We start from the raw sequence: 21,212 nt of genomic DNA on the forward strand, positions 1-21,212 counted from the left end.
ATTCTGAAAGGTGCCAGCAGGGGGTGTTAGCTCAGGCCTGTCACTTTGAGTCATCAGAGCAGAAACATGAATTGCAGTTTGTACTAGTGTACATATTTATGAGTCTTCAATAAAGCAACTTTTATTTCCTTTTAATTCGTGTGTGACAGGCTTTTAAAATGAAAGCTCGTCTGTAACAGGAAGACACAAAGAAGAGAAGCAGATCTAATGAGTGAGGAAGTGAGATATACATCTGTATTTTTTTTCTGAGTAAACACAACAATGCACAGAGCCAGGCAGCTCCACTGTTCACTGAGAAATCTGATGCTCAACACACACACACACACTGTGAATGATGTGGGTGTTATAGTTGCAACACTTGCATTAGTACTACACACAGTGACACAGCAAACACAGTGCAGTATACCAGAGGCTACATCTTTCAAGCCAGCAGACCATTTAAGCGAAAGACAGCAAAGAAAGGGTAGTGACCAAACAAAATGGAAATTCAAACATGAAATGTGTGCTAAGAAAGAGAAGGGAAGAATGGAGAGAAGTAATTAGCTGGAGGTGGAAAAGCAGAGGTGGAAAGTGGACCTTGGACTGAATAAAAGTCCAGTCATGATGGAAATGACTGCAAGTGGCTCCATTCACTGTTTCCAGGGTGTGTCAGAGTCTGCTGTTATACATGGCACTTGGCTGACCATCATGACCACATCGGGGGCATCAGACAGCTCAAGCACAGTGTGTGTGTGTGTAGTGTGAAGACACACTGGACGTGTACAAGATAGGTGTTAATAGGTCTCTACGCTGTGTCTTAATTAAAGCATCAGGCTGTCTGCGTATATACAGAGGATTATTAAGCAGTTTTTAAGCTTCTATTAATTTAGGCCTGAAAAGAAAATGTGTAAATCAGTTTTGTACATTATTTTAAAGACAATTTAGTGTAATAAATCATATGTTTGAACTTTGGTTTTAACAACACCCTGTGAGCAATAAAGCTTTAAAGGTCCAGAGTGTATTTTAAAGGGAATATAATATTCATACTATGTTTTCATTATTTTATAATCATCTGACATGAAGAACTGTTGTGTTTTTGTTACCTTGGAATGAGCCTTTTATATCTACATACAAAGTGGGTCCTCTTCCACAGAGTCCGCAATGTCATTTCTACGGTAGCCCACAGCGGACAAGCCAAACATTGGCTCTAGATAGGGACATTCACATTTCCATGTTGGCCACCGTAGTTCTCCTGCATGCTTGGCAAACAGCAGAAGTTTCAGTTTCCGCTTAGTGCCACTAAATCCTACACACTGGACCTTCACAGCAAAAGTTCAGCATTTTGGGAAACACACTTACCTGCTTTAGAGCAGAGAGTTAGATAAGAAGGTTGATACCTCATATGAAGGTGCAGCATGTAGCCATTTAGCTTAGCTTAGCATAAAAATTGGAAACAGACAAGGCTATTCAAAGAGGCTGCTATTGGTGCCAGATCAATCATCCACCTTGTTTTACCATAGCACGCCAGCTATTGAGCCTTTCGGCAAGTGCAGATCAGAATGCACTTGCGCAAGTGTTGTACCCCAATGTTATAATGCAATATGACGCCGTGACTTCTCCTCTTTTTAACCTCCTTAGCCTGGCTTTGTCTGAAAATAATCCCCCTACCAGCACCTCCAACGTTAACAAATTAACACGCCATATCTTGTTTGTTTAATCCGTCAAACAACTGAAGAGTAAAAACAACTATTCGCTGTTTTACAAAGGGTTACGTCCTAGTACTTCTTGGCTCTGAGCAGAGTTGCCAGGCAACTGGGGAAGGAAGTGACTGTGAGTGGCCAAGAAATAGTCAGGCACATAGCTACCTGTAAAAATATGTGTTGTTTCTAGCTCTCAATTCCATTTTCAGAATATGGACCCCTCATGAACCACAGGTTGCTTTACTGGGAACTGGAAACAGAAATCACTTACATATCCTTTGGATTCTCCCAGTGACAGCCATTAAGGGAATCACTAACTGGTTAAAACCCAACATTGCAGTCATGGGTAGAGCACTTGTGGTTACTCCATAATATACATGGAATACTACGTTGCTTGAGGCCCTGCTGTCAGTCATGATATGAAGATATGTTTCCTCCTGTTTCCAGTCTTTATGCTAAGCTAAGCTATCCAGCTGCTGGCTATAGCTTTGTATTTAATGTACAGACATGAGAGTGATATGCATACTCTCATCTATCTGCCAAAGAGTAAATAAAAAGCATACTTCCCTAACTGTCCAACTATTCCTTTAAAATCTAACAAGACAGTGTCCCTCACCCTGATGGCGGCTTTGTTGCACTCCACACGGTTGATGGCCAGCCAGGTGGGCAGGTCCAGCAGGCTCTGCAGAACCTCCTCATCCAGCTCCAGGTTGGTCAGCTGGCCCTCCCCCTTCAGCGTGCTCAGGTTGATCTTGTCTGGCGACAAGTTCTTAGCAAACCTACGAGACACAGATGAGAAGAAGTGCAGCTTTGAGTTTGCGCCTGGGAATATTTATAGAAACAAGTTCTTGGCAAAGCAACGGGCCGGCCAAACAAACCCCAACTGTGATGGGCACAGAGGGGTGCCTGTCCAATGCGACACACACACAGCATCGTTTTTCAAAATGCGTGGTTTTAAAAATAGTTTGTCATGGATATCAGGCAATAACCATTAATTTTAGAGGAAATTATACTTAAGAAAAAAACACCACAACTTTATAATAGCACAGTCAAAAATAAGCCTATAATTTAGAGTTATACATTGCTGTTGAAGTCATCTATGAGACAATTAACCCAGATACAAGTATGGAAATAAATACTCTATAAAGGCTGTTTTTCACTCAATTCAAACTTTGTTGTTAACTGTAATTGTTTGCTTTGTTTGCATAGTTACCACTTAATCTGATTATGACGGAGGAAGAGAGACTTAAGGTATAGTGTGTTTGAGTTTTAATATTGAATAAAAACCCCTCCCAAATGTACAAGGATTAAGACAGAAAGAAAGAGAGCAGGCAGGATCGTACAGTGGTGAGGTAAAGACCTTACTCTGACACTATATTATACATCGGCGCTTGGGATAATTGCGGTTTGTGAGATCCATGTTGGACGGTGTTCACAGCAAGGACAAAGTGTACTCAAGCCTCACACTGCATCGGATGATAAGGTGCCAACAATCACCTTTAATTAAAAGGTATGAGCCAACATTGATATTTATAACCTCAGTGTCTTGCTCAGTAAAGCACTGTGTGTGTATATATCGTCTCTGTATGCTGTAGTGATTCTGTGAGTTAAGTCTATTTGCTCTTTAGCTAAGTAAACAGCTCTGAACACACAAACTTAGTGTCCATGACCTGAGTGTTTTCTGCCTTTGCTCAGTTTGATTATTGGTTAATTGTTAGCAGAGTAGCCAGATACTAAATGGATATTGACCTGTGCATTTCCACGGACCAGTCTGGGATAGTATTGATTTCACATTCTCTGTCTGTCAAGAGCAACGCGCCTTCACCCTGTGGCATGCAGAGGTGCACAATACTGTCTGTCCATTCGAGGGCTGACCTGAATGCTTCAAAGCTTCGATCATTGCCATGGTAATCAATGTCCAAATGAGTATTCGAATGCTCCAATAGATAGATAGATAGATCGATAGATAGATAGATAGATCTTCCTATTTGAGAAGCTGGAACCATGAAATGTTTTTTGTATTAAAAATGACTTACACGATTAAAAATTAAGTGGCCAATTACTTTTTTAATCAGTCGACTTGTCATTTCAGCTGCACTTGTTTATTTTCATATGGTTTGTGCACAAAAATCTTAATTTATGAAGTAAGTCAAATAATTTTAGTGGAGTAGAAAGTACAGTATGTCCGTCTGAATTGTAGTAGACTAGTTGTAGGAAGTGACAAGATTAAAATACTCAAGCAAAGTAAAAGTACCTCATATTTGTACTTTATTACAAATATAAATATATTATCATAACATTAATCATTATGCATCAACATCGATTGTAATAAGCTGGGACAGATTGACCACACACGACAGGCTAACTGATTAAAAAAAAAAAAATCAAGTATCTTGAATAGGTTCAAATTTGTAATCATGACCCCCAAAAAGTTGAAGGAAACTGGCTTATAACAAACCTACAATGAGCTAACCTGAAAACTGTTATTAAGTTTGCCATCTTGCAAAGTTTTCTTTTTTTTGCGTCGACCAAAAACTGGAGCTTCAAAGCTTTGATTCTTTGTGGATATGTCTCACTGAAGCTTTGATGCCCAAAAACTAATATTTGGTACAGCTCTAGTACACCCTCCTGGTTTTAGTCTGTATCACGGGTTCTCAAGTACGGGTTGCAAAGGCCTCATGGGGGGTTGTTAGTCCTTCTTGACTTTAAGGGGTGTTGCAATAATATCAAAAAATATATAGTAGGGCTATATCTCACTATTTCAATAAACATAATACAGCAGAGAATCGTATAAAAAGTAATCTCTGATGTAATATTCACAGGAAATAATCTATTATTTATATCATTTACAAATCTGTTATTGCGGTCACAATTAGGGTTAATTATACAGTTTATCAGTTGTTCTGCACTGTTACTGTTCTGAGTTAAATTTAATATGAAACATCATATGTCACTTAGTTAGGGGTTGTCATTTTATTTAATGAGAGAAAAGGAGTACGTTAAGGAAAAAGGTTGGGAGCCACTTGTCTATATCACCTTTGAACTTCAAGAAAACAGTGGCAGTGGTGTTAACACTCACTTTTAAACACACACATATGCAGTACACTATAGGCTTAATCTTGTTATCCTGCTAATCTCTCACACACTTACAGTATCATGCGTCTATCTATAAACAGCGCCGGATAAAAGCTCCGAGTTTCACAACCAACACACATTACTGACAGAGTGACCTGATTATCACGGCCAAGACAGCAGACTCAAGATTTAGTATTTTAGTGTCCTACTAACATAGATACGTATACACTGTGAGGAATGTGTGCAACTGTGCTCGGATCATAACAGCAATGGGTATCAGTTCAATGGTGTTCATTATGTCTTTAATTTCTGATGACTTTAGTTGTTTTTTTATCTCAGACATGTGTTAGACATGTGCCACCTGCTGTACGTCCGCCGCCTATCTAGGATGCTGAGGCAGGGTCTGGAAGAATGCTCCAGCTCTCATCTATCTGAGGATATTCCACAATATTTGTTTCATGAAACACTTTTTTTCCAAACTATCGAAACAAGCCGAATGTCTCAAACGTATCAGTGTTTAGTTTTGTCCTGGCAGAAGAAACCATGCAAGAACTTTGCCAAAATAATATCATCAAAGTTACTATTTACATCATGAATATAGAATAAGTGAACAAGACAAAAACAGCCCTGAGGTTAAACACCAAGCCCCCAAAACATTACATTACTACAGACAATCTTAAAATGGGATTACTCTAGCCACGACAAAGCAACCAGCAACTCTGAACTACTATCGTCCAAAGGCGTAAAGTAGCAAACAACAATTGGATATCAAATAGGGAAGCACACGTACAACTTCCTGATACCGAAACCCAAGGGCTACTGTACCTGTTGAAACACAGTACCTATCTGATACCAGTGCTTTAATTTTCCTAATTTCAAATCTGTACACCCTACTATGTGGAATTTAATGGAATATTTTCCATATGTATGGTACCTCAAGACCAGGGATTGCTGTGGCTTTAAAGTTGAGTAGGCAGTTTAATTTTGGCCTCACTGGGCAAAAATACCATAATAAACTTTGAGCATTTTGTAATACAAGCTATTTAAGGGAAAACTAACTAGCCAGTGACAGGAGACTTTGGCCAATCATAGGTCATTTCAGAGAGAGGTTGCTCCTATTGGCTGTTTTTCAAATAAAGCTAAGCCTACATATCTCTTCTGTAAAAGTCGGATTCAATGGCTGAGAATCCTGCAGACAAAGTTGCTATTGCAATATTGGCAACAACTGCCTACACTGCAAAGCAACCCAAACAAGGAGGACGACTTATCAAAAGGAGAGTCTAATTTCAGAGTCCAACAATAAACGTAATAAAACCTTTGTCAATATAAGTGACGTGTTTCAGAAAAGGAGAGAAAATGTTGCGAATAGTTTAGCTTTCTGCTAACCGGAGCTTAAGGTTCACGGCTGCGGCTTCAAGTTCACATTTACGTAGCCAACGGTAGACAGAGCCTCAAATCTAAGTGTGACCTCCCCCTCACTCCCTGCTGCTATGAACCACCTCACCAGGGGGAGAGCAGGCAGCAGCTTCAGAAACAGACCCCAGTCAGCTGCCGCAGCAACCCGGATCCCACAGGTACACACCCCAGCTCCAGGATCTGCAAACTTTCTGTTGCTGCCTTTACACAGGTTAGACCAGGCACTGCTGCTGGACACTACAGCCGCTACAACTGCCAACCAAAGGTCTGTCTCCCAAGCTACTTCCTGTTCTCCTTCTAAGGAAGCAGGCGACAGGGGTGGGGAGAGATGGAGGGATTGTAGGGTGGCTAAATTGTACCAAGATTTATGGTCTGATAAACAAAGAGAGAGCACGCGAGGAGGGGCTGAGCAAATGAGCTGCATGCAGGTCTGCAATGAAATAATATTGAATAAATGAATGTATGGGAAACACTAGGTTACTGTATGAAGTGTATATGCATATGCCCGTGGTCATCTGGTGGGAGGGGCTTGCGATAGAGAGGCAAGAGCTGCAGGAAGAGGGTGTATTTTCAAATTCCGCCTTTTTCTCTTCTGGCCTTTTCCAGATTTCTGCCTACCCAAGCTCTGCAGCCCACCATGACTGAGTTACACTGTTTATATGACTGATAGTGAAAACACTGCATTTCATAATGACGTCGATAAACTGTAATTAATGTGGATATTTATGTGGATTGATTATGCCATGACCTGAGCACCAGTGAAGCTCCGATTGTTCCCTACTATCAATCCTGAAATGAACCCTGGTGCAGCACCATTTGCATTGTTAGTCATTAGACGTGGTGATGTATGATTACGGAGCCACTCAGTAACTGGATATTTTCAGAGACAAAAGGTTTTTGTTCTGATAGTCTGATAGTCTTCACTGATGGAAGACGGAGCAAGGTGCACAGAGACTCTCAGTATCTGCAGTGTGGAAGAAACTGCCCCATGAGCTATGCTTTATGATTCAGCTACCCACGATTTTAAATGATCTCAGTCCGTCAAACTCCAGCTTCTTTCCACTCAACACCTTCTCCTCGCAGTGTTAGATTCGTCTCTAATTCAACATGTAACCTGTAAATTATTCAGCGGCAGCAGCAGACATAAACAGAGACTCAGCACAGTGGAACAGGGAACAAGACAAAAAAAAAACCCACTCTCACAAACAAAACACAGATAATATTATGTGCACACGCTCTCACGTGGGCATACGCACACTCAGAAAGAGAGAAACACAGTCTGTCTCTGAGAGGTGGGTGTTGTTGCTGGAGTATCTCAGTCTTGTGAGCAGTGAAATATTCATTCCTGCTGCTGATCAAGTATCAACCAGCTAGCCAGCTATCTTCACTCGCTCCTTATCTGGCTTCTCGGCCTCCCCTGGGTAACCTCTCACTTCCTCTTCCCTTCTTCCTAAGTCATAAATAAACCAACACTGTAATAATATGTTGTTGATCCGCTGTCTAATATCAACGCCACTAATAAGCTAATTCACACAGACAGATCCCACTCGTTACTGAGAACAGCAGCGAGAGGCAGAGGGTATTAAGTTCACACGCAGTCATCTTTCCTTTTCATCTCCTCCCCTCTTGCCGTCAGCCATTATTCCAGTCAGCAGGGCCGAGCTCACCGGACCAAAACCAGGCCCATAAAGAGATTAGGACTAACTACAGGCTGGAGAGGGGGGCTGTCTGCCTGTCAGATGCAAAATTAACCACTCAACAGTAAAAATCCATGCCCACATTCCTCCCTGTGAAGTTTGTTTTAACCCATTACTCATGTGCTGTCCTTTTTGTCAAGAGATTTTTTGGAGTGGGGTTGTATGAGGTACTTATCGATAGATTAGCATGACACCAGTTTAGAGAAGCAAACAGGAGTACAGACACAGAAGCTAAGAAACGTACTGCTGTGGAAGGGCAGCAGCAAAATGTATGTCAGCCACCTAAAAACATTAATATTAGTTTAACTGTGTGCTGTATTTAAAATCTTTTCACTGCTTTACCTAGCTGCGTTACCTTGGATGAGTAACCGTGCTCAAGGACCAATCTGGGGGGATTTTAGGAATCATTTTGCATTGTCTAGAAGCCTGGAAGTGTGATTTTTGTTTTGTCTTGCCCTGTCTATTTTTTTTTATTTATTCCTTTTTTTTCCTTTTCAAAAATTACTATCACTATCAACTTTAATGTGTTTGTTTATTCAAATTTAATTTCGTTATTTTGACTGTTTTTTGGCAGACTGGGACTGGTGCTGTACCCCCTCTTATATGGATCTCTATTACCCTGTTTGTATTGTATTTTATTTTTGTTTGTCAAGATTGAATGTCTCATTTGATGTGTAGAACTGTCACGTACCAACTTAACCAAAATCAACACAAATTTGAATCATTTATCATCATAAAGAAAAGAAAATAGCTGATGGTTCCGTGATGTTAAATTACTATTTTTTCCTCAATGAATTCTGGCTTTAAAGAGAGAAATATAACAGCTTCAGTTTCCTGTTGGATATCGCTGTCAGACAGGATGGTTAAATGGTGAAAATATTCTGCCTTTGCCCACAGCATTACATTGCTTAGCTTCTATGGCAGTTCTTCTGTCTGCTTCTCCAAACTAGTGGCATGCCGACTGACATCTACTGTAAGTAACATTCACTGACAATGAATACCTCATGCAACCTCGCTTCAAAAGATCCAGATTAATCATGATGAAATAAACATCATTACGTAAAATAATACTAAGCAAAAACTTGTGTGTAAATCAACTTTAAGATGTCTGTAACAGTTTGCTGATCTTAGAACATTTCCCCTTAACCACAAATACACAGAGAGCAGACTTCAGTCCGCCACTCTTCAAATGCTGATGGCTGTGAATCCTGCGAATGGAAACTTTTTCCTGCCCTGATGCTGCATTCGTGGCGCAGCCTGATGACATCAGTGCCAGCAAGCCAGCAGCCTGAGGGAAGACGGCCAGAGTGACTCAAACACACGACCGGCTTGTTTTAGCAACCGAGACTGTGGCAACGTAAAGACAGAAATAAAGACAAAGAGACAGACAGACAGACAGGGTGACACAGAAACTTAAGTTAAAAAGAAAGAAATAGAGGAGATGTCGTCAGGGTGCTCCTTTCGGATTTAGGAGTGTGGTTTTCAAGAGAAGAGAGGGATCTGGGATGTTACCACATTCTTTCGTGCCAGTTCAAGCAGCAGACTTGGCTCGAGAACAAAAATGGAGAATGTGACATTTAATTTGGCCTCTAAATCCTTCACTTGCTCATTCAGTGACAAGAGTAGAGTGTAATGAGTATCAAGGCACTTTATTATCAGTTAGAGACCAGCTGAGAAAACCAAAACAGCCACTGAAGCACTCAAGATAACTGTGGTAAATGTGACCAACTAAGACAATTTAAGTGTTACCTCCGCTTATTTGTCTTACATGATGGTGGTCACCTGACTTCGTTTTAAAACAAGCCTCGTTAATGTCCTATAAAAGCTCATCAAATTTAATCCAATAAAGTAGATTTCCATATATATTTTAATCGATTTTTAGAAATAAATGTTCTTTATTCCTTTACTGCACTCCTGTTAGAGGAGAGCAGCACTGCAGTGTCTGCCGGCTGACTGCCCACAGTGTGGGTGTGTTGGGATATCAAATGGAAACCTTAAAAACCCCAACCTAAAAACAACAACCACCTACATGTGTCAACCTTTTCTTAATTACCGGTTGGCATTGTCAACCAGCTTTGCCCAATATTCATATTACATAATATCATGTTTTGCTTTGAGCTGCAACGATTAGTCAATTAATCGATTACTTGATTGACAGAAAACTAATTTGCAACTATTTTGATGATCGGACAATGTCATTTTCATAATTTTTAAAGCAAAAAAGCCAAAGGTGGATATCATGAACCATTTACAACTTTCTGCTAGACCCAATTGTCCTGCTTATGTAGCTTATTTTGTATTTCATAAGAGCACGTAACAAAGTCCAGATGTCTTTACTGGCAGCTCTATCTGGTCTTTTATTGATGTAGCTATAAAATAAGTGATTTGATCAAGGGTTACTAAATGCTAAGGCTGCTGGTTTGGTTTCAGAAGTGCAATGAAGCCAGTAGAATTTCAATTAGAAAAGATAAATGCTTTTTTTTTTTAGCATTTATACATTTATCTAAGTGCAACAAGTTACATATTACAATGAATTTGGTTATGATGTTTTCATAATAAAGGCGCTTTAACAAAAAAAATCATGTAGGTCACTGCATTATTAACACACTAAATTATATACTGATAACTTTGACAGATATTGTGATTGCAATATTAGTTGAATTTCAGTGGGAATGGTCACTGAAAAAAAAAAATCAAAAATGATGATGATGATGTGATTTTACTGGGGTCTGTGACAAACAAGCTGATTTGTAGGCCAGGGCAGCTCTGCAGTAGCTCCTACGATTTGAATATTGCACTTGGCCATATTGTAATTTTAATAATATTTTGATTAATTGTGCAGCTCTACTAATATTCAGGCGGCTGTGGCTCAGAGGTAGAGTGGGTCGTCAGCAGTTCCCGTCCACATGTCGAAGTATCCTTGGGTAAGATACTGAACCCCAAATTGTTCCTGATGGCTGTTCCATCCGTGTGTGTGTGTATGAATGGTTATTGAGTAGCAGGTGGCACCATGTATGGTAACTTCGGCCACCAGTGTGTGAATGGGTGAATGTGACATGTAGTGTAAAAACGCTTTGAATGGTCAGAAGACTCGAAAGGCGCTATACAAGTGCAGTCCATTTACCATTAAAAAGATCTCTAGTTTCACCATTAGAGCCTTGACGTCCTGATAAATAACGTTATATTTGCATCTTACAAAGACAAAACTTGCGTTCCTACAGAGAGCACTGTCCTTTACTGCCTCGTCTTTGATTAATGTTCAATTCCTGCATGTTTTAAGAGAATATTAGCTGTAAATAAAGATATAAATTCAATTTTAATCCAAAACACCAGAATACGTGGTAGCAGTCTTCCTCTTGGGTTGTATATTGCTCAAACAACCTACAGCAACAAGGCACTGTAGGACAACCTGGCTCAACTTGCACAAAAAGTCTGCAGATCATTCTCTGTTGCTCGTAAAACATCTTACTGCTGCAAGCGAAAGACAGTAACTAAAGGTGACTTTGATGAGCTTATAAAAATTCTAATCAACTCATCTCTTCTCTCAGCTGAACACTGAGAAGACACTGTTAAGGTGATTTTAGTGAGTAAATACACCAAAACTGGAAAAGTAGGATTTTGAAAAGTTTTCCCTGATAGTATTCTAACAACTTAACGATTTCGATTTGATTTGATTTGCCAGTTATCATGTAATGGAGTCCCCAAAGTCCCAAGACTGAGCCATAATACTTTTTATATTGTGTATACATGACGTTGGGAGCTGCATACTGTGCAGAATTTTCCTAAAAAACAATGTCTAGACTCATACAAAAGTAATCCCTGTATATCATCACTTATGACTATGGGTTGGGGGGAAAAAATAAATATTTTTCAATATATTGCCTCGATACACAGTCGCCAATTTTTTAAATTATGTAAATCATTAATATTGCAATCAAGTTAAACTTTTGGGTGCCTACTAAACAATAAAGTTTGTTGCTTTTTGACTCCATTAGATAGGCTACATGTTGCTGCAATAAAACTGAAAGGAGAGATGAACAGACTGAAAACTTTATGTTATTAGATGAAAACAGATGTTGACAAAGTTTGTCCTTAATTCGCAGGTGAAAAACAGTAATAAATCGCAATATATATCGCAATACTCAGCACAATCGCAATGATATTGTATCAAGATCCAAGCATCGCGATAATATTGCATCAGGTGGCCTCTGGTGATTCCCACCGCTACTAATGACCCACTACAAGTGTGGGGTGATGTATTTTTCTGTGGAGACTGTGCCCTCTTCCTGTATTTTTTTACTTTGCTCTTATTTGGTTATGTTTGGGGCATTTATGGGTGTGTACCCCCACAGCACTCAGGGGAGGCTGCAGCCAAAGGTAGCGACTAGGTGCCAGCACACATCCAAAAGACAATGCACCAAAAAATAAAGCAAGGCAAAATGCCAAACAAGGGTGAATTTGGGGTTGGCTTTTACTTTTACTTTCGCTAGCGTTCATGTTTACAAGCAGTAACCGGCAATCCTGCATAGCATAACTTCAGCTCTCAAGCTGATGATCCATATCTTCTGCGCACAAGATAGAAAAAATATCATAGTCAGTGCAGCAACAAATCACTTTTTAAAGTTGTAAAGTTGTGATAAAACAAAGCCACATGCTTATGCTATTGAAAAAAGCTGTATGTGTTACATACCTCAGTTAAAATAAAGCTGCTTTCTTACACAATATACTGCTGGCAATGATAAGAGCATATATCATGCTATGAAAAGGCACAAACATGTTGATGTCTCAGCTTTCCTGCTGTATGATTCTGCACTGTGCTGATACTGACAGAACAGTTATTAAAAAGATTGTGTCCTCTCACAGTTATCATCAAGAGGGATTACTTCGTAACCTACATGGCAGCACAAGTGCAAAAACACACACATCTACATCTGCACACAAACTCCTACAAAACACCTCCACACACACAACCTGTCGAAGTAAAGCGAGTTTATATTGGCAGCTCAGGCCCAAGAGTCCTGGAATATTCATGACCCTGTGGAGACGACGCAAAGCTCAGCGTGAAGGAGAAAATGATCCAAGACGCCGGTTACATGGCAGCAGAGGATGCCAAGGTCTGTAGGGACCCTGGTCAAATGTCACACCTACAGAAAGGCACACAAGTACCTCACAACTACGCAGACTGATGAGACACCCACAGCTCGGCACTCAGTCGTGACTCATGCCATAATAGCCTTCCCACCAGCAGTGAGCGATAACACTGGGAATAGTAGAGTTCATCACTATGGTGCATCATCGCAGAGCTGCTGCGGGATGGAAGAGACCTACAGAGGCTCGTGATGACAAACAGGAGTAGAAATTATCTCCTCTCTCACACCGCAATGGGTGCCAAATCTCAGAACAGATATGTGCACGTATTGATTGCACATTCCTAACACTGGCCTCTGAGTGCCTTGTGTTCAACCTCAGCTGACTCAGGGTTGAAAATAGTTCCCCCTTAACTAACCCATTTCCTCTTTACTGATTGAAAATTTAATGGATGAAATTCCTGCGGGATCAGTCAGAGGTCCTAAGATTATTCCGAAAACCAAATGCATCATCTTTATTACATGTGATAAAATGCGTAAAGCACCACGGGCAGCATAAAAACTGAGTAGTGGATTTGAATGATACAGAAAAAGGAAGAGGAGAGGTGAGCGAGACTGTGCCTGAACCATCGTGTCAACTCGCCTATAACGCCCTGACTTAACCCCAAAAATGGACCTTGAATACCAGCCTGACTATAATCCTAATCTCCCAGGTCGTGAACTCTTTCCATTAGAAGGTAGCGATAATCTTTTCATTCTCAGGGGCTCATTCTGTGTACGTTTCTCCATCAACAGCTTCGTCTTATGCACATCAAGCTAATCTCCCTCCACCACTCAAGACTTTTACATTCCCCTGTGACTGAGGATGTTGATTATGCCAAAAATACATATTTATCCTCTTACCTGTAGTGCTGTTTATCAATCTAGATTGTTCTGGTGTGAGTTGCTGAGTGTTGGAAATATCGGCCGTAGAGATGTCTGCCTTCTCTCCAATATGATGGAACTAGATGACACTCAGCTCGTGGTGTTCAGAGTGCCAAAAAAATGCATTTGAAAAACTCAACCGTAATGTCTCCTTCCAGAAACCATGACCCGGTAAATCAAGATAATGAACAGACCTTGTTGTGAGCAGTTTCATGTAGGAACTATTTTCTATTTTCCTAACTAAAACCACCAACCATATCACCGCGCAGAAGGATGTGTGCATCTACTGGTAGCTCACCTGGCACCACTAAGCTAGCTAACGTTACAGCTCAGCCAAGGAGGATGCCATTAATATTTTGCGCTGTTACAAGCACGAACCTCTCGTCCATGAGTAGATGCACGCTTCCTTCTGTGGGGTGATACAGTTGGCAGGTGTAGTTCGGTAGAGAGAAAATAGTTCCTACGTGAAACTTCTCACAACAAGGTCTGTGGATTATCTTGAGTAAATGCCATCTCGTTACATTTTATTCAAGAAAAGGACATCTCTAACGCTCGGCAACTCTCACCAAAACAATCTAGACTGATAGGTAGCACTACAGGTAAGAGGAAAAATATGTATTTATGATAGTTCGGTGAACTGTCCCTTTGAATAGTGGGTAGACAGGGGTCATTTTAAAGCAAAAATACATTTTAAGGATGCAAACCTGATAAATAAGGTAACATTTTTGGGGCTCCGTCAAAACAAAAATAACTTCTTGCGACATTTTAGATGGCTTTTAGGAAGGACTGATGTTTCCATCTCGCCATCAACATATTTAGCGCTGAAATAGATGTGTCATTAACCAATAACTTGATCAACTATTTAGAAAATCTATCAATTGATTTAAGTCATTCTTAATATTGTATCCAGCTTCAATAATGTGAATTGCTGCTTTTCTCTGCTTTAAATCTTTTTAATTTGGATATCTTTGGATTGTGAGCCGTTTGTCTGACAAACAAGATGTCTGAACATGTCACCTTGAGCTTTGGGAAAATACCCTTTACCATTTTCAGACATTTAAATCGACTAGGGCAGAGCAATATATCAATATTATATCGATATCGTGATATGAGACTAGATATCGTCTTACATTTTGGTTATCATAGTAATATAAGTGCTGTATTTTCCTAGGCTTAGAGGCTGCATCGAACCTACCACACTGTTACAGTTATTCTATTGTTTGCCTTTGCCTCATTGATGATTTTCACAGTACTGATTATGTATTATTTGAAATTGACAAAGTCAGTGCACCACATTTTTAGCAGCTAATGAGCAGGAGAGGGGAAGAGGAAAAATGAGAATAGAGTTGGAGGGAAGAAAGTAAGACAATCCAAGTCTCCCTCTATCTACAGCACTCCATCTGGGAATGCATTATTTCTGCCAAGACCAGTCATCGCTAGAAAGTTCGAGTCTCATTCTTGAGTCTCATTCTTCAACTTGAACACCTGCAATTAAGCTCTGGTGTCAAAATATCGACCAGCTGAGCCTGACCCATCAAGCTCTCTGTGAAAGGAAGAGAAACTATCTCTTTGGGGGAGTAAAGAGAATAAAGAGTAACTGTTTTTAGCCATTTCTCTGTCCATTTATGTGTGTGTATCTGTATGTGTAACAGGAGCTCTGTCTCAGTCTGGATGTGAGCCAGTGTCTTGTCAATAATCTGAACCTGTCTGTGATGCAGACAAACACACACCTTGTCACCTCATCACTCCCAGGGGGCTATAGTTCGACCTTCTTCATAAATAACCTTGCACATCAGGCAAACAAATGCACACCAACAACTCAGCCACGTCACTTAATATTAACTCATTCTTGCACATGAAAAGTCACAAACAATGCTGCGTCTAACAGCTCACATTGTACAAAAAGGCCCCCTCACCTAGTCTAATATGTTGTGCATGCCTCAGTGCACATGTGTTGGCCGGAGGAGGAACACCCATTGCTTCTGACTCAATGAGCTGTAAAGATGGTGGTGCTGCCTCACTCTAACAGGCTCGTCCTGGTCACAGACAGTATTGGACAGACCTGTGTCCTCTACAACCATTAAGCATGGAGGCTGAACTGACAGTGTTGACACCCACAACATAACCTGTAGCTGTGTAAGCACACCTACAGTGTGTATGAATAATCTAGCCAGCATGGCGAACTATTCCTGGCCCGCGCTGACGAGGCAGCATCTCCGCACACAAACTCTTTCACCCATCCTCGAGCTAAATCATCCGAGCACGCATCACACTGATAGTCTAGTTACAGCCACATAGTGAGGTAGGTAAGGTGATGCAGATCTGGCTTTTTGACACCAGCACTTCTATCATGACATCACTACACCGGACGGCGCAGGATTGGCCGGCTGTCAGACAGGTCAGCTTCCACTCCGTGCCGGACCAATCAGGCCGGGACAAAGAAGATCAGATGACAAGCCCAAAGACAGATGACATCACTAAGTCTTCTAGTCATTTCCTGTCAGCGTTGATGCTAATGCTGCTGAGGGCATGCACAGTCATGTGCACACACACTTATGCACACACAGAGCACAAGCAGACACAACTTGGGAGTACTAGGACGATGAAGGGCACGCCACTCACTGGCCGTGTGTTGCAGACAAATGGCATTGTGCAAGAAGATGAAGGACAAATCAATCCTAAGCACCATTAAGGTATTAACCAGTAACTAATTAATAACACCGGTGTCGTCACAAAGACTTTCCTCACCGAGCAGGAGGATCTTTTTCTTCTCAAGAACACAAGCAGGTCGACCTGCATACTGATGAGCTTCTCAAAGACTTAGTCAGCTGTGAGCTGCAATATAAATGTGACAGCTGTCATTTCTTATACTCCATGTTAGCCCCGTCCACCTTTGAGTTTAGCACACTGCCATTACTATTCAATACATGCTACTGTTTGATGGTGCTCTGGTATAGGTCAGTAGCAGGTTAGCACCAGGGAGGAAAACAGTGCTGCGTGTTACAAGCTCTCCCCCTAGAACAAAACAAGGAAGTAGTCCATTGAAAGTCCCTTGAGGGACAGTGGAAAACAATAAATAATGCATGTGAAGCGGGTAGAGCTGAATGCTGCCCATAACGGTGAGACATTAAAATAAATGGGGCCTTACACAGCAAGTGTAAACAGATCCTGAACCAATATTAGGTTCATTTATCTCAAGCTATATAACAGGGTGATTACCGGTGCCACTGAATGCTGTCAAATATGTTTGATGAGGGTCAGAGTGTAGTAAATGTCCCTCTCTGAATGATTATGTGTGTTGAGGATGTGTGTGGACTTTGTGTGATGTCTGATCAGGAGGCACAGTGGTGCCTACACCCCTACAGCCACAATTATCTAAATATTTAAGTCAAATTAGAGTCAAGTCATAAGAGTCAAGTCATAATTATAATAATTATGTGATTTATGTTGCTGGCAGTGTGTTCATAAGCTACCAATAACCTGAATGATTATTAGCCTTTAGGGGAAGGCTGAGATTGTTGGTTTTAACAATCTGACTCAACCACTAGACTGGTTCAACCAGCTAAAGCAAGTGCTGAGGGATTAGCCCTTTACTAGCCAACCTCCACTGTTAGCATGTTAGCAGCTAGTAGCCACGTCCCGGGTCAGTGAGGGTTACGTCAACTGAATACGCAGCTGACAGTCTGACAGACAACAAGGGTGTGAGGTATCTTAGTAAACCACAAAAGGAAACGTTTCAGTCAGTGTTCAGAGGAGAGATAACCGTTTATCTCGGTTGTAACGTTATAACTGACATGATGGTGATAGCTAGCAAACGTCTGTCTGACAGCTGAATCCCCTCCGTCGTCCTTTCCTCTCCACTCCCTGCCCGCTAACACCCTTCAGGACTGACCTGGAGAGATGCTTCAGGATCTGCTTCTTGATGAGCCCAGCCATGGCGGCGCAAATCCCGATATCCGAGCCGTCGCCGGGTGTCTGAGCTAGGTGGCTAGCCTAACCGCTAGCTTCTCCCACTTCGAGGTATAAACACACACACGGCTCAAATTCTCATCCCCGTGTCGGTCTTCATTTTAACGGGGTTCCCGCTTCATTTCTCTGAGAAAAGAGGGATTTAGGGCGGANGTGTCTGAGCTAGGTGGCTAGCCTAACCGCTAGCTTCTCCCACTTCGAGGTATAAACACACACACACGGCTCAAATTCTCATCCCCGCGTCGGTCTTCATTTTAACGGGGTTCCCGCTTCATTTCTCTGAGAAAAGAGGGATTTCGGGCGGAGAGTCGGCATCTCAGGCGTCCGAGTGAAAGCCGGGGCTCGTGGACAAGGCATATCACGTTAGGCCATGTCATGCAGATACACTGATAAAGCTTCAAAACGGTCCAGATCTCTGCAATATCATACACTGAACACCTGGACAGCGCGTCCGCCGAGCGGCGTCTGTTGTCACGGCGTCTAGGCGGGGCGTCATGACGCGTTCATGGTCTGCTCGGAAACATCGCAAATCAGAGATGTAGGCAGGGGTGAATCAGAATCAGCTGGGTGTGTTCACATACAGGGGATTTGAGTCCGTTTTTTTCTTTATGGAAGCAAATAAGATACAAATGTGAATTTTAACAACCACTGCATTTTAGATTTTAAACACATTGACATTGAAACGCTGAAATATGTTAGTATGAAAACCATGTATCTAAATTAATCTGTTCTGAATTCACCTCTTTGAAATAAAAAATATGAAATATTTATATAGATAGCTAGATAATAATGAGGGCACAAAAGAAAAACAAAAAGACAAACACAAAGAAAACAAACAAAAAAAGCAATGTCACTCATGTTCAAACTGGTGGGAATAAATAAATAGCCTATAAATATATATGTACATGTATGTATAAAGGGTTGGCCTATAGTCAGGGTCACCCAGGTGTTTGAAATTTTTTGACTTGAATTTCAATCAAATACTTAAGTCTCTTATTTGTTTCCACAGTTTTTGTTACTCTCAGTGTACTTGCACAGAAACAAACATAACAGCTAAAACAAGGACAACTAAGCTGAACAAAGTAAACATTTGACTACAGTAAATATATGAAGTATATATATATAGGCCTACAAATATTTTAAACAACATCATAGTTTAATTTGTATACAGTGAGGTTATAGTGCAGTGGTGCAGAGTACAAGTGCTAGAATAAATACAGAATTATTTTTTGCTTAAAATCCATTACATAGTTGGATTTGTCAGTATATACAGCAACCTTCAGTCAAACATTATGACCTTAACAAATCTACTTGATTTGACTATTTAGATAGAGAGTTCTATGTTTAAGTCAATTTGAATTGAAAGTACTTGGGGGGTTTTTCTACTCGTGAAATGTCTAATAATGAAATATATGCCACCAATATAATTTCCTTTTTTTTTGTGCAAATTGTTATATTAACTAAAAAATTTTTTTTTACTCCGGAGCTGTGAAAATTAGAGCCTTATGTGACTAATTTGATTATTTATTTTGTATATCTTATGTACTATTCTGTTTTTCAAATGTTTTATTATTTGTGTAATCCCTCGAGCAAAAAAACCCTCTATTTTTGGAATAGTACACCTGTTTGAATTTTTTTATTTGTTTGTTTCTTTTACTTTAAATTAAAATCCCTTCACATGTAGCTTCTCTTTGTTAGACTTGAATATATTAAAAAAAAAAATCTTAACTCTGCTATTAACCCAGTAATAACCTGCCTATTACAGGGAGGTGCTATAATAATTGAATGTATATTATGACTGTTTTACATTTATTCATAGTTTAAGAATAATCATTTTTATTTTATTTAATTATTTGTATGGCCGATGCAATTTCACATAGTTCCAGTACAGAGTATGGGACTAATGTGATGCTCATAGTTTATACCTATTTCTAATTTCCAGCTCTTGTCCCTAGTTGGGCATTTACATGTAGACCTAAAATGTTATTAAAAATATACAGTTTAAAACAACATACAGCCACAATACATTAGAAACATGGACATCACAATGAAATACATAAACCACAATCCACATACACAACATATCCCACAATACATCAACTATAATACCCATACCACAATCATATACCAAAGTACACATAGCACAATACACCAAAACGGCATTGTATTCATTGTCCATACAGCTCTATGACTGCAATTACCTGTGTTGTGTCTGCGCTCACCATTAGACGCTCTTTTAGTGACATCTAGTGTTTAAACAGAGGATGTGACCGTGCATTACACACAATACAAGAATAAGCTTAAAAACAGAGATAGCTAGATTTTTTTTTTTATAAAAATTTAAGAAAAATTGCACATAAAGACATATATTTTTATTTATTATGGACTACTATAACTATGCAAATGGTGATATAAAAATGAGGTCATTATAAATGACCTGAGTATCATACAAACACACAAAAAAAGAAAATTTAACAGTGGTGTTTTTGTTTGTTTGCTTGTTTTATTGATTTACTGTGAAAGAAAATGACTATTAAAATAACATAGTGTTCATTTTCTTGCAATTTCAGGCCCACAAAAATTATGCACATTTATAACGCAGTGAAACTGACTTTTAACTTCTGTGTCAGTGAGCATTAAAGGTGTGTCTGTACTTTATATTTCTGATGAGTCTCTCTGTGTGTAGAGATGTAACCATAGGAGTTACCATCACCCTGCAGACTGCAGCTGCCACGTATGAAAGGAGGAGCAAACCAGAGGGAAGGAGCAGCCCTTCCCTGCACAGCTCTGCCTCAGTGAGCCGGTTGCAGGAAGTTTGCATCAGTTAACAGTGTTTCAGAGTTGTAACAGTATGTGTGAGCGTATGTGATAATAAAACAGAAGTGTAATACACGGTTTCATGTCAGTAGCACACAGATTGATGGACTTCAGAGTTTTGCACTGTTGGTGCAACATTTTGTGCGAAGGTGGTGCATGTTTTGTGCTTCAGTGGCTCGTAGGGACATTTTCTCACCTTTAAGTTGCTTAAAAAGTTTAATTAAGTTATGCTTATAGTGGTAGGGGGCTTGTGGATGACTTTGAAAAACTCACTGGAGTTGTCTGAAGCATCTTTTCGGAAGTATTGTTGCATCAGAGATGCTTCTGCACAAACTTCACTCTTGTTTTTGGGCGTAAAATGAAAAAATGCTGTAGTTTTGGTGTAAAAATAGAGCAGCCCCAAAGTGAGAGAGTAAGAGAAATCATTCATTGTGTCCTGGTGTTTAATGCCATTACGCTGGACCCATACAGAGCCCAGAGTTGAACATGGGACAACCCCCATCCGCATACCTCAACGCGAAAAAGCCCCGTGGAAAGACACGACGCGC

General features: G+C 40.3%; 1 protein-coding gene across 4 annotated transcripts in view; it reads right to left on the reverse strand.

Moving 5' to 3' along the window:
- bltp3b (bridge-like lipid transfer protein family member 3B) overlaps positions 1–17,984 on the reverse strand; it is a 47,994-nt gene extending 30,010 nt beyond the window's left edge. For 2 of the 4 annotated variants that reach the window (XM_050036128.1, XM_050036127.1), the window contains exons 1-2: positions 17,771–17,982; positions 2,296–2,458 (exon numbers count right to left, since the gene is read on the reverse strand). In XM_050036128.1, coding sequence (XP_049892085.1) covers positions 2,296–2,458; positions 17,771–17,814 — 207 coding nt within the window. In that variant the 5' untranslated portion in view covers positions 17,815–17,982. Of the gene's footprint in view, positions 1–2,295; positions 2,459–17,770 lie in introns of all 4 variants that reach the window. The other 2 variants (XM_050036126.1, XM_050036129.1) reach the window with 2 other exon arrangements.
- Positions 17,985–21,212: the final 3,228 nt, after the last annotated feature.

This window comes from Epinephelus moara, chromosome 23 (genome assembly GCF_006386435.1).
Source record: "Epinephelus moara isolate mb chromosome 23, YSFRI_EMoa_1.0, whole genome shotgun sequence".
In the NCBI taxonomy this organism is placed as follows: Eukaryota; Metazoa; Chordata; class Actinopteri; order Perciformes; family Serranidae; genus Epinephelus; species Epinephelus moara.